This window comes from Camarhynchus parvulus, chromosome 11 (assembly GCF_901933205.1).
Source record: "Camarhynchus parvulus chromosome 11, STF_HiC, whole genome shotgun sequence".
Classification (NCBI taxonomy): Eukaryota; Metazoa; Chordata; class Aves; order Passeriformes; family Thraupidae; genus Camarhynchus; species Camarhynchus parvulus.
The window spans coordinates 3,303,804-3,317,570 of record NC_044581.1 but is presented as its reverse complement, the minus strand read 5'-3'; the positions used below and the strand labels follow the sequence as shown (position 1 = coordinate 3,317,570).

At 42.1% G+C, this 13,767-nt stretch overlaps 2 protein-coding genes across 3 annotated transcripts in view; one reads left to right on the top strand and one right to left on the bottom strand.

Moving 5' to 3' along the window:
• The window catches only part of ATP2C2 (ATPase secretory pathway Ca2+ transporting 2), a 27,477-nt gene extending 26,420 nt beyond the window's left edge, over positions 1–1,057 (top strand). Inside the window, exon 27 of the mRNA XM_030956137.1 lies at positions 566–1,057. Within this exon, the coding sequence (XP_030811997.1) occupies positions 566–678 (113 nt within the window). The 3' untranslated portion in view covers positions 679–1,057. The remainder of the gene's footprint in view (positions 1–565) is intronic.
• MEAK7 (MTOR associated protein, eak-7 homolog) lies at positions 1,055–13,767 on the bottom strand. 2 transcript variants are annotated; one of them, XM_030956135.1, is made up of 9 exons: positions 13,626–13,767; positions 13,325–13,439; positions 12,008–12,184; positions 9,249–9,479; positions 8,639–8,783; positions 7,561–8,001; positions 6,232–6,350; positions 5,221–5,400; positions 1,055–4,210 (listed from the first exon to the last, which is right to left on the bottom strand). In XM_030956135.1, exons 3-9 carry the CDS (start codon positions 12,173–12,175, stop codon positions 4,076–4,078), a joined length of 1,419 nt encoding a protein of 472 aa, XP_030811995.1. In that variant the 5' UTR covers positions 12,176–12,184; positions 13,325–13,439; positions 13,626–13,767; the 3' UTR covers positions 1,055–4,075. The 2 variants fall into 2 exon arrangements, with proteins under 2 accessions (XP_030811995.1, XP_030811996.1); XM_030956136.1 differs by having other exon boundaries at positions 1,055–4,207.

Sequence of the window (13,767 nt, the reverse complement as noted above, 5' to 3'; positions counted from 1 at the left end):
ATGCCATTCCCAGTTTGCTCTGTTAGCTCCCAGCACATCACTGGTAGGTGAGATCAAGCAACACCTCCAATCTCTGTGTATTTACACAGAGCTATACCCAAAGAGTAGTAGTAGTTCATATATCCCAGCTTACATTCTGAATGTTGATTTACTGCACATAAATGCAAATAAATTGAGACATGCCAAGATTTTCCAGCTCTGTATGATGATATTTCTCAGATCATTATGCAGACACTCCCTTTGTAAAGAGCTGGGTTAAACTTCAGTTTCCCAGCTGAAATGCAACAGAGATTTTAATTTCAATCAGCAAATTGCAGCCTACCTCACCATGTTCCATCTACATTAGGCTGTGTTACAAGCAGGGGACAGGATGATTCCTGTTTCCACCCTCCAAGGGGACGTGGGTGGCCCTTGTCTGCTGCAGTGGTGTCCCCAGCTGTGAGCTGGCAAGGGCACAGCGAGGGCACACGTACCCAGGGGCTCACCAGCCCAGTTCCAGCTGCAGGAAAGCTCTGGGCTGGGATTCCTGCCCAGCTGAGCTCACCTCCACTCCCTCCTCTCCCAGACCTGCTGTTCCTCACCGGCCTGGCTTCCTCTGTGTTCGTGGTGTCCGAGCTCGTCAAACTCTGTGAAAAGCGCTGCTGCCCCCCAAAGCACACCAGGGGACGTCACAACTGACTGAGACTGCTCTGAAATACACCTGGAACACAGCTGTGACAATCCCAATCCACCACTGCTGCCCCCCAAAGCACACCAGGGGACGTCACAACTGACTGGGACTGCTCTGAAATACACCTGGAACACAGCTGTGACAATCCCAGTCCATGGCTTTGTGACCCACACATCCTTCCTGAAGGTACTCAAGTGCAGCTGTACCAACAGTCCTCACACCAGAGACTCTTCTACCCCCTCCACATGAGCTGTCTGTAGAAATCTCCAGAGTGGCTCCTTTTTTAAACCAAGAGCAGGTATATTTTTATAACACTGATCTCTGTTCCAGAAGGCTGAGCTAGTCCCAGACAAAAGAAGAGTTTCACACCTGTACAGAAAAATCTATTGTGCATAAACTGAAATTTTATTTATTTAAATCAGAATCATTTTTATTAATAAAATCTACATTTTAAAATGTTACTGACAAGTATCTGAGTGAGACTCGTGATTTAGACACGTCCTTTAATGTTTCACTACAAGAGTGGAAAAGACCTGCCTTGAAGCATTTCTTTTCCTTCAATCTGTAGTGTTTGTGGATTCCCAGATATCCAGCCTTGACTCAGCAAGACTTACAAGGAAATTGTGGAGAGCAGGGAACTGAAGTGCCAACCCTCAGTTGTCAGTTTTTGTACCTGTGTGACTGACAGGAGAAGAAGGGAAGGCTGATCAGACCCAGTGCTCAGCAGAGGATGGATTTAATGGGAAAGGGACTCACTTCCAAAGAGCCTGAGAATAAAGATGAGTCAGGAACAGAGCAGGGATGTTGGGTTTTGCAGCTGGGCCAAAACTGCACGAAAGAGACTGAGCTGTTCAGATCATAGCTAAGCCCAATGCTGACAAAAGCTTGCTGGACATTTTTAGGTGCATGAGCATGAAGCCCAGATTTCTTAATCATTAGGCTCAGGTTAAAAAAAAATTGAGTCTTTCTCAAACCCATCTTTTACATTTAAAGAACAATTTGGAATAATCCCATCTGCTGGTTGGATCAGTGGTGTCCTAGCAAATAATGCTTCACTGAGACATTTGCTAAAGTGCCAGTGTCAGTTTTCTTCTTGCCCCAGCTTAACACCTTCAAAATGAAGAGGAAGAGTCTCAGACACAAACTTGTCAAAAAACTACAATTTCAGAGGTCACAGTGCTATGCTGATAGTCACAAGAGTTCAAACAGGATTATATTTTGGGTTCATAATCTAGAAAGAAACAGCTTTACTAATACTCATTAAAAATCAAAGAAAACCTGGCCACTGAAATATTTTTGGTGGAGAGTAGCTTTGTAGAATTCAGGTTTTTCATACCCTTGCAGATGGCTTCAGTTATCAAAAACAAGCTTCTGCCTTGTAATGGAAGGAAAATAAAGCCTAGCTGTTTATTTTATGTTTAACAGCAGAAATTCAACTGTCTCATCCTGTATGCCATCTACATGGGAGTGTTTAATAGGCTTAGTCACTGCTAAGTGAAAAGGACCTCTGAGACTCATGGTGGGAATTTGAGAATATTCAAACAAAAGCTGCTATCACCACACTTACAGACAGCATCATGTACTTACTACTCCTTACATTGTAAAATTTAATCTTTTTAATATTATTTATAGATAGAGAGAAGAAAACTATACAAAAGTATCAGTGCAATTGTTCTGATGCTTATTTTTTTTCTGTGTGCTACAAACTTGGGGGATTATCTGGTTTCTCTAAGCAAGTACAGCATAAAAGGACATTCTCCCAGGCCTTTCACAGCACTCTCTGTACTGCAACAAACAGCATGTAAATGCCCCAAGCATTAGTTCAGGTACTCCATAACACACACAGCTGAGTCCTAGGATGCCTGGCTGGAGTGATTTGTTCATGCTCTCCTTTCAAAACTAAATTCATGTTGTTTAATACAATTTTCACAAATGAGATCTACGTTAAGGCACGAGTGCAGATTGTTCAGAATATTCAAATCTGGCTCCCTATCAAAAACAACAGGTGGGGGGAAAAAATCTCATACAAGAAAACACCAAGGGAAAGGATTTTAAGGAAGGCCACATGAGCAGAAATTATAGAATTCTATTGTTTTTCTCTAAGCTGCAAAGAAGACAAACTCATGCCAGGACAAAGGAGATTGGACATAGTCCTTTTCCTCAGGAGGAGAAAAACAGACAGTCAGAGACACTGATAACCAAACACTTGTTGCTGAGTTAGAAATTGCAGCCCCTGGTACAAAGGGTTATTTTTGACAAGTTAATTACACATAGAATTAGCAAGGTCAAACTAATAATTACTGAGAGATGGGAACTAATTCAAGTAGAAAAAGTCCTGAGTATAAGAGACCTGACAAAATTGGTGCTGACTGGTGAAGAGTCACAAAACAGAGCACAAACCCCAATAACTGCATTTCACATTGTGGGGATCCTTTTCCATAACAAAGTAATGATTCATTATGTGGAAATAACGTGTACAGCGGTCTTCTTTAAACATTTCACAGACATAACCCTGATTTTTATTTCTTTCACAAGGTATCTGCAGATCCTATTCTCAATTAAGTGTGGCTGCTTCTTACTCAACCTTTTTTACAGCCTGATCTTTTACTCCACTCTCATGAGGCTACTGAAGAATGTACCTTCTCTAGAGAATTCTGCTGGAGGTATTTTTAGGATAAATATGGCTCCAATGATTCTGGTCTAAGTTTAAAAAGCAACAGACAAGTTTCTGCAGAAACAGATGAAGAGAGCTGCACTAAGGATAGTGTAGTACTGTAAAACTTGTTGTGTAACATCCTGCAGCTCACATGGAATCACTTGCTGAAAATCTGACTTAGAAAGCTTGAAATTTAATGCTTTAACTGAAGCAATGCAGATTTATAGCACCCTTCATATGGCATCATGTGGACTATTCTATGTTCAGCAGTGTAAGACATTGTTACAGTTTATAAGCTTTGCTGACTAATTTCATTACATGCAAATAAATATGTGCAGTTGAGGTATAAGAGCTTTAATCAGTGCCTGGAACAGGTTTTATAAATATATAACTATGTACATATCAATTCTCCAGGACAGAAAGCCATACTGTCAATAACTTCTGCTGCTTTTAATTCAGTGTGCAGACATGATCTATGGGGAATGAAAGCAGATTCATATTCAGCTGGAGCTCAGCCATGCCTAATGATTATGTCCCCAGTTAATTCTTCTGTCCTCCACAAACAAAACCCTTCAGGCAGATTAGTGCTTTACACCTAAATATTACACAAGTACAAGGCTTAAGCTTTGTCCCAGACAATTAGGTACATTCAAGGAGAAAAAAGAAAAGGAAAAAATATCTTGTCCAAGGAACATCACCAGCACTTGAAGAAAACAAAAGTGAAGTTTTTACATGTTACTGTGGCTCCTTTAGTTCTCATCATCATCACCTTCATCCTCTTCCAAGGGCTCCCGCAGACCCTCGCTCTGACGGCTTTTCCCAGCCATTTCCAGCAAGGCCTGAGCCTGAGGATCCACATCCAGGATACTCTTCTTACCTTTCTTCTTCAAAACAAAACAAAATACAGTCAATTTAAAGGGTCAGTATCAGGCTACAGGGAAGACACACTCAAAAGTCTGTAAGTGATGTGGTCTGCATGCTTGGCACAATGGAGAAGATGTGTTTCCAATTTCAAAATTCACAAATACATCAAATGATTTTTACTGCTGCAGCTACATAAAACAGCCATAAACTTTTCCTAAGATGACAGTGAGATATTTCAAGTTTATTCAGGTTACAAGCCATCCAGGACATCCTGGTTAACCCCACCTCAGTCTGAAGTGCTGATGTGAGGTTTGTAAAGAGATCCAGTTACAATTCAGCATATTCTGTAAACAGTTTGCTCTGTTTCTACTTAGAGCTACATGTCCAGTGGAGTCAGGATATGTGAATTTCATTTGAAAAGAAGTAAAAATTAAAAAGAAATAAATTTTAAAACCCCACCAAACTGTACAGACCAGACAGTTTGATCAGAGAATAAATTGCAGGGATAGAGGAGACTGGAGAGAGGGTTTCTACTCATTCCCAAAAATAAACCATGTGCAGAAACACTGGCATAAATCTATTCACAAAAGTTCATGCTAAAACAATAGTAAATTTAAAGTTACTGATAAAGAAAGCTTTTGGATCTCTTCTTGAACCATAGATTAGACTTTACTTGAGAATTTCCAGTGCTTTTAGAAACTCTTTGTTTTACTGAGCCCCTCCAAGGAGGTTCCTCCCAGAGACCATTCCTCAATATTGAAAATGTCTCTTAAAATTCAAAGTACTGCTATTCTGACTCTATCACCTCATGGCTCCTGATATTCTTTCTTGTGGCAACCTCAGTAATTCCACTACAGCTCTGCTATTTGGTGCTACAAAACACATGGCACCACAGGGCCAGGCAAAGAAAATATTCACTACAATGCAGAGAGAGTGTTTAAACAGAAAACTGCAGCCGTGAGCTTTGCATTCACATCTTCTGTTCCAACCAGGACACAATTTCACAGGTTCAATTCACAATTTCACCTACCCCTGCACTCTCAGGGGCATCTCCCACTGCCCAAACTTCCATGGCATCCAGTGTAAAATCCTCTTTGGCTGACAGCTGGGGGCTGTTGTAGGTGGTGCAGCGAGGTTTGGCTTTGCTGTGGCCCTTCCCATAGTCACTGTCTATCCAGAGCCCAAAGTAGCCATGCTGCCCACCCATACCCTGTGGAGAAAAGCAGCACATTAAACACATCCTGCACAGGGAAAACAGACTGGCAAAGTCAGGAAACCTGAGAGTAAGCTGCTGTGGTCAGTATTTATGCCACACTTCTGTGGAGAGGTGAAAAAAGGGGATACCCCTAGTAGGGGATACTACTATTCCTGAATACAACTGAAAATTTACCTGAGTGATACTGCCCGACCTCTGTGCTTCACAGAATACAAATATCTGTCACTTGTGCCAGAAATTAAACTCCTGGCTTTTGTTTATTGACTATTAACAGTTCCATTTCAAATGGAGTGGCAGTGGTTGGGTTTGCTGCCTCCTTTCCATTTAGGAAAGTATCTACAGAAACCAATAATGTAATTTGATGTTGTTCACTTTTTCTAGAGCAAATTAATTCCAGCCTGCTGGAAATCCCCAAATTTATGGGCACATAATGCTCCAAAACTGTGAAGTATTTCCAGGACAGGTGGTGTGTTGTAGCTCTGTAGAAACTCCTCTGCATCTGGAGAGCTCATTTGTGAATTTGAGTAGGAGTAGCTCCTACCACTGTCATCACACAGCAGCAGCAGCTACTTGCAATGTCTGCACTCTCATCCTGCTGGGCTTTCTCCTCCATAATTCCAAAAGCAGTTGCTGTGGCAGGGAGAGCAGCCAGTGGAAGAATCCTCAGTTACACAGATTACTGTTTTGTGCTGCTTCAGGCATGCAAATTTCCTCAGAGAATAACAAGTGAAATCAATCTGCTCTCAGAAAGAAAAAAAAAACACAAAACATTTCCAAACGCCAGCCACAAATCCAATTTCCAAATCATCATTTCTGAATACTTACAAGTCCATTTGGCATAGTCTGTTGGCCATGGTTTAAATACATGTAGTGGTCATTGTACCCTGTGTATGTGTATACAGCCAGAGTGGGGAAAACAGAAAACAGAAAGCATCTGTTGTCACCTGCAAACAGAGAAGCACCTCAGGTCAGACAAGAGGTCAAGCAATAACAAATAAATTAGAAAAAAATAATTTAAGCTGAATAATTCAAAGACAGCGGCTGCCATCTCAGAAAGCCAGTAGATCCCCCATCAAGATTTATATATATTTTTTTACTCTCAGTGAACTCTGTACGGTCACAAAAATCAATGCAATTACAGGCTGTGATCAAGGGCAGAGTCAGAGGCACCACTAGGACATTATGTCACTATGTCACCTACCTCAGACTGCATTATATCACCTAAAACTGGCCAACTGACAGATCTGTACAAACTGAATGCAGACATCCCTAGCTCTGACAACACTGATAGATAAATCAGTTCAGAGTCAATGATTTAAAGCAATTTTCACCATGTCCAGTTCAGGATTCAGAGGCACCTGTGGTGTGCTTGCCCTGTAAGCTATGTATGTTTCTCTATCAGGAAAAAATACAAGGAAATGGATGTGCAATCAGTGTAAAATAATATTATACCAACTGTCTGAAGTGGTAATCTTCAAATACTCATTTAGGACATGAATTGAGTTTCTAATGTAGCCAGAGTGAGGATTCCCAGCAACATTAAATACCCATAGCCCATGATTTTTTTTCACAAATCCATCACAAACATTCTTTCCAAAGAGTTCTTCAAAAACCTTCTCTTCTCCCTCAAAGTTTTAAGGGAACAAGAAGTTTAGCTTGCCCAAAGAATCCTCTGGCTGCTGGATTTTACAAGGGGAACAAAGACAGTGCACAAATGGCAAGAGGAGGCTCAGGTGTTCCTGATGGAGGACTGCCATCCTGTGGTCAAATTATTTAGAAACTAATTCATCATCTGTGATCTACTTCATTCATTTTCATTTGATTTTCAACCTAAGCAGCTACAGGGCTTGACAGATTTCCCTGAAAACTTGTTCTGTGGTCAGTAAGTCCTGCAATTTTGAAAGCCTTATCAAATAAAAAACTATAAATATTAATCAGCAACATGCCTGACTGCCATGCTAAGAATAACTCTGCGTGTGTTTTATATTCTTTGAAAATTAGTGTTATTTTTGTCACAGAGAAATTCACTTGGAAGTGTAAGAAACACTTTGTGTCATTAAAGGGACAGTATCCATTAAGGGGACAGGATTCTTGTGCCTGTACAAAAACCAGGGAATTTACCAGAGATACTAAAGAAAGAAAAGTAAGTTTTACCTTGAAACTGTGGCTTTACCTCCCAGGAGTGAGATGCAAACCCACCAAAGAGGAAACCATCCAAGTCCCTTATGATCACTATGCAAGGACCTTTGTTCACTATATGGGCACAGAGCTGTGAGAAGCTTTCCCCGTGGAGCCTGGAGGAAAATAAAAGCTGCCACTTGTGCTGCATCTCTGCAGGCAGGTGGGAGTTGATGTAGATGATGGCTGGGATGTCAAAGAGACTGACAACTCCTCTTCCTTTGATGCCTTTGCAGTGAGGAACCAGGTTGAGGATGTCATTGGTTTGGTCTGGGAGGGAATGCAGGACGTGGAGGCCTTGCCTGATGACAACACTGAGGAAAACTGAGATCTGGGGAACTCGGTACACCCAGTCCTCAATGACACTTTGGTCAAAACTTGTCTCCAGCAGCTGAGAACCCACGGGTTTTGTCCCATCTGAAGAATAAGGCACACAGGGAGAGGAGTAAGTCTCCTGTCTGGAAAATAATCCGGTGATTTTTAAGTGTAAACATAATGGTCCATTATTGTAATGGACAGAAAACCACATAGGAAAGGAGCCAGGAACAGTAAAATGTCAACATTAAACAAATTAAACAAATGCAACCATAGAACTGAGAAACCTTTACTTGTGGCATTCTTTGATTGGGCTGTCATGATTTAGAAACAGACTTTGAGCTACAACTCATGAAGTGTTCTTTACAAGACAGCAAGATCTGTTATTACAACAGTGCAAAGACAGACCTATGCTTTATAAAAGGACATAGCCAAAAATACATGATAAATTTTATTTAAATAAATATTATTTAGATGCTCATTCCTATCACTTGCAAGTCAGGTATTTGTAAAATAGACATGTTCCATGACAAACGAGGACTTCAGATCAAATCTCACTTGAATTTAGGGGCGAAAGATGGTAAGGTTAAATAATTAAAATTCCAATGTCATTTTCTAAGCACTAGGTTTGAAATTTTGGTCTCACCCTTCAAATTCAAAGATGTGACCTAAAGAGAGAAATTCTCATGAGATCACTGATTACACAAGCTCTGGGGAAAGCTCAATCAGGGCTGCTTACCTGGAAGCTTTAATTCTGAGAGCAGCTCAGAAGCCAAAGCTTTGACTCCACTTGCAGAATCCCTCGTATTCTCCAAACTCCAACCTTTCAGCTCCTTCCTGTAGCTCAGTACGTGGACTACAGATGTGATCAGATCCTCTGTGAACTTAAAAAGATTAAAACATCACTATTTTGGTATTTAAGTGAAATTTCCAGGACCTTCAAAGTTCTGTCTGAGGATAAAGTCAAGCAGTAGTGATGCTGTAATCCCAAAGGCAGAAACATCTCTTGCCATGACAAGTCAGGAACTACAGAAATGCTATTTCAGTATCATAGGCCTTAAAAGGATCCTTTTTCAAGTTGTTTCATACATGTTACTTCACAAAGCACCTCCATAAAATAGAGAATGAAAGAGGGAGGGGAAGGTCAAGTTTTGCAGTGTAGGAGCTGCTAGTGAATTACTGTTCCCTGATACCTCAAAAGTTACATAGTTGATCCTGCATGAAAGCTCTAGAAAGCATTTTACAAAGTTCCCAGAAGTACCAGCCACACCACAGCCCATGCTGGCTCTTAACCACAGCCCTGCTGCTCTCTTACTGTCCCCCCAAGACACATTTATCTGCTTGTTTACCTCTTGGATTTGTTTGCCCTTCAGAGGCCCTCCCGTCTTGGCGATCATTCTCATTATGATGCTAATCTTCTCATCTGCGTTCCCTTTTAAGAGGTTTGACATAAAAATGACAAACTGCTCCTTAGCAATCTGTTCACTGAGCCCAGCTGATTTGCCAGGCAGGTCAATGCTTTTCATTCCATTGTACAACCGAGCAGTCATTGCCTCTGGCAGGGGCTCCCGGGTGTGTGCCTGCAGTGACAGAAACAGCAAAGAGCACGTTTCACAAATGAGGAATAACTGATGTGTTCCAGTTAATCTGTACTGACATACAGTATGTAGTACCAGCAATAAAATTTTGTCAAAGAAGTGCTTTGCCAAGAGAAAAACTAAAAATCTCTATTTTTATAGTGATATTTTTAGTGAATTAGGTTGATACTGTTTTCTAGAAACACCAGGGACTTCAGGAAAGTCAACACTGTAAAGTCTTAATAGGATATTAGCAAAGGGTTCTAGGTGATAACTCTGGTGCAAAGGTTTACAGCTCTGCCAGTAAAACATTCAAAACTGTGTTTTAATTCTGCTTTTGATAGTGCAGCTCACTTAAAAGCAAAGTGGAGTGTTTTCCATATCTCAGTTTTGGCCTCAAGGCAGTGTTTAACCCCACATACACGTGTAGAAACAATCCTGGAAAATTTCCCCCTACATAGCAACTAATTGAAGCACAGATCACCTGATTTTTAAAAAGCATCCCTGGTGTTAAAGAGAGTCAAAATCAGCACTTATTCATGTGGATTGCATGTTTGGCCCTTTGAATTGAAATCTAGCTGGAATATATCATCACTTATCACAGCTCTGTGGGAAAGATCTGACTCTGGATTCAAAGTGTTCAAGATAATTACAGAGTTTAAAAATAAATCACCTCGAGTACATGCACAGAGGAGGGGGTGATTACCCAGTGTCCTCACTGTGCACAGAGGTGTGCTGAGGACCTGCCTTGACTCTTCCACACGGGGTATAACTCAGTGGGGACTGTGCTGAAATCAGTGGAGCCCCACGTGCCTAAAAGCCCAACTGCAGCTCCACTCAGGGGAGCTGCTATTGCTGATTCTGGTTCAATACCACTCCTGGGAAGCCACCTGGGCTGCTGCTATTTGCTGTTAATGGCTGTTGCTGGGCATGAGAGATCCAACACCCTGAGCCCTGTGCTGCTGGCACTGACGTCAGTGCCACAGCTCCCACTGATTCCAGCAGCAGAAATAGCAGCCACAGCATCACATCAGAGTGCTCCACAGCGAGGGAGGGATGCTCACAGGGGGTACAGCTGCCTTTGAGAGGCTTTCTAAAAATCCTCTATGAGCCTCAAGTGGGAGAGGCAGCAGGGAACACAACTAAAACATTATACTCAAGGGTTTTTTACTTCACACTGCTGAATTACCTGCCTACTCCCTACCTAATCCCATCACTTCACTGAACTTTTTCAGTTTGCTTCTAGCTATTCCAAAGAGTGGGCCTGGGGTGTGAAAAAAAAGAGTTGTGTAAAAAAGGAATTCTTAATAGCCATCTAACTCGCACCTCTGACAGCTTAGAACCCTTGTTTTAAAAAGGCTTCATGAAATTATCAAGAGGTTCCTGCTCCACCTGCTTCCCAAGCTATGCAGCGCAGCCTGTCCTGGCCCAGATGCCTGGGGCCTCGCCAGTGGTACCAGATTGTTGTTGGATCAAATCTGTCACATCTCAGTCCAGACATGAGGCACTGTCACCTACGAGGCAGAAATGCCATTGCCATTCTCCCTGCACCCACAGGAAGTCTTCCAAAAGATTTTAATTTAAGCTGGCAAACAAAAAAGCAGAAAGGGAAAAGGCAAATGTTCATCAAAGATCACACTGATCTGGGGCAAAGCTAGAAAGAGAACTTCTGCCAGGTCCCAAACAATTAACAGGCACCAAGGACAGTGGATGAACTACTGCTGAAAAATCAGGCAGCAGGAACATCATTTCCAAACTTGGTGCTCCAAAAAGTGGTGACAGCTCACAGCCAGCCAGGCTGCAGGAAGGCTGAAGCTGGTCTGTATGCACAGGCATTGCTGAACACCTTAAAATAACCTGCTGCTTTCAATGAGCTTTAATTGGACTCCATTATCTGTGTAATATACATCAAACTGCACTTTACCACCACATTCATTTGGCCACTTAGTTCCTGACTAGCTGAAGTTATTAAGGCTCCCAATTACTCATTTTTCTCTTTTCTTGATTAGAAAATGAATGCAAAGTTAATCAGAAGCATAATGCATGTTAATTAGCTAAAACAGGGAGCCACAGCTTAATCAAGTCAAATTGAATTCTCTCCTTTTAGTACAAGTGAAGAGATTAGAGAGAGTGATATGTCAAGGGAGACAGGCATAACCAAATAAAAATTGACTTTGTGACAGCTTCTCAAGACAATCTGTAAATGATCCCACACTACAGACTCCAGGGATAAAAATATTCTTCCCATTTTTCAGGTCTCTGTGAAAATATTTCCACACACCCTAACTTACTTCAGAATTATGAAAACTGCAATGGATCCAAAAGTGCAATTTAAGAGATAAATGCAAACCTGAAGGTCACTACTCTGGTTAAACTGCAAGAATAAGTTAAATATCCATCCTGCCCCAGAATATGAAAAATTAAATTGAGATGAGCAATCCTTAAAAAATACCACATCTTTATAGTTTATTTCTGGAATTCTGTTCAATGCACTACATCCCAGATATATGATGAATAACAGACTGTCTTACCTGTAGTGCTGCCAAAGTCACAGTTTTCTTTGCAGCTTTGGCATTTTTTGCTCCAGCTGAGCCACTGGATCCTGATAAGGTGTCAAACAGTCCATCAATGTCAGACTGCTCCTCTGGAAGAAATCTGGAAAGGTGATTCTGATAGGCATTGCTTTCAGCATTCCCCATCTTTTCAACCTGAAGCAAAGAGAAAAAAAAAAAAAAAAACCATTAAACACAGAAAGGTATCACAAGGGCCATGAAAGACACATCAAACAGACTGACATACCAGTGCAAGCTTTACAAAAAGAGCAAACTGGCAGCCTTACAGGAAATTATTAAAACTACTGTTTAGTCTCTGTATTCACCAAGGCTCAATGAACCTGGAGAACATCTGTGAACAGTAAGTGTGCTTTAAAAGCTGACAGTCTGACAGCTCTTGGCTAAAACCACCCTGGCCACCAATGCCAACCTCAGTCAAGTCTCTATCAAATGGAAAAACCAATATGATCTAATGGTAAAATTAGTTTACACAAAGTGACCGTGAGTTTGACAGCTGGATTACATCCCTAACATGAAGGGAAAAGCCTGATAATGGATTAGTTATGACAGATTATGCTGCATCTTTCTGGTGCATTAATGGACTGAACCTAAGTTTGCCAATATGATGGTACTAAAGCACCTTCACTGCAAAGTCTCTGAAAATCACATAAGAGTGGGGTTTTTTCATGGACACATTATAAAAATAATTTGAAACAAAGGAACAAAAACATTCAGGAACACAACTCAAAACCCATTAAAAACACAGAGATTTATATGAAACCAATAAATCAGTTATTGGGAGTTGGTACCCACAGAATTAAAACTGGCACTGGGCAGTTTGCTTGGGGTTTCTTTGTTTCATAGTTTTAGTGGTAAAACCATTTTTGTCAAAGTCCCAGGAGTCACCTGCATTACAGACTGATTTTTAGTGTTGTCTGGGCCACGTGCTCTGCCCTTCTCCTTGGAGCAGCACAGCACAGACCTAACAGAGCCTGAAACCCCAAATTCCACCATGTTTTGGTTTTTTTTATGATGGGATAATTGGGCAAATATAACAACAGTGACGGCCACCACTGCCAACAGCCTTCCCACCTGTCTGGGGAAGACACAAACCTGGGGTGTGACAATATGGAAAATATCAGATATGGAACAAAAAGATCATTTTGCAGGGTTTTTTCTGCAAATTCCATATCCTTCCCGACACCTCTCCGTTGTAGACGAAACCATCACACAGTCCTTCCTTCTGAAGGACACACTGTTGAGCCCAATGGTATTTCTGTCGTTAACTTTGTTTACCGCAGACAAGAGGCCGGGTTGTGGCTGCTTCACCTTCAGGCCTAAAGCCTTGTTTGCCTGAGGAAGATGCCGATCGTGGAGTAAACACCGAGAGGTGAATGGAAGCCACTGCAACCTAAAAAACAGACCGTGGGCATGTTGTTAATTTAAGCAGCGAAAAGGGGGCTTTGAAGGGTTTACTCCCGCTGTGCCCAGCTCAGCCCTGCCCTGCCCATCCTCCGCAGCCGGTGGCAGCAGCTCCCGCCCCATCCCGGTGACGGGGCTGGGGCTGGGCCGAGCCCCCCGCCCGCCCCTCGCTTACCGGCAGGGCGGGCCGGTTCCGATGGGCCCCGGGCTGTAACACCGGCCCGGGCCTCGATAGCTCCCGATGGGCCCCGCGCTGTGACACCGGCCCGGGCCCGGCCGGCGCCATCCGGCACCTCCGCCCGCACGGCCGGGGCGGA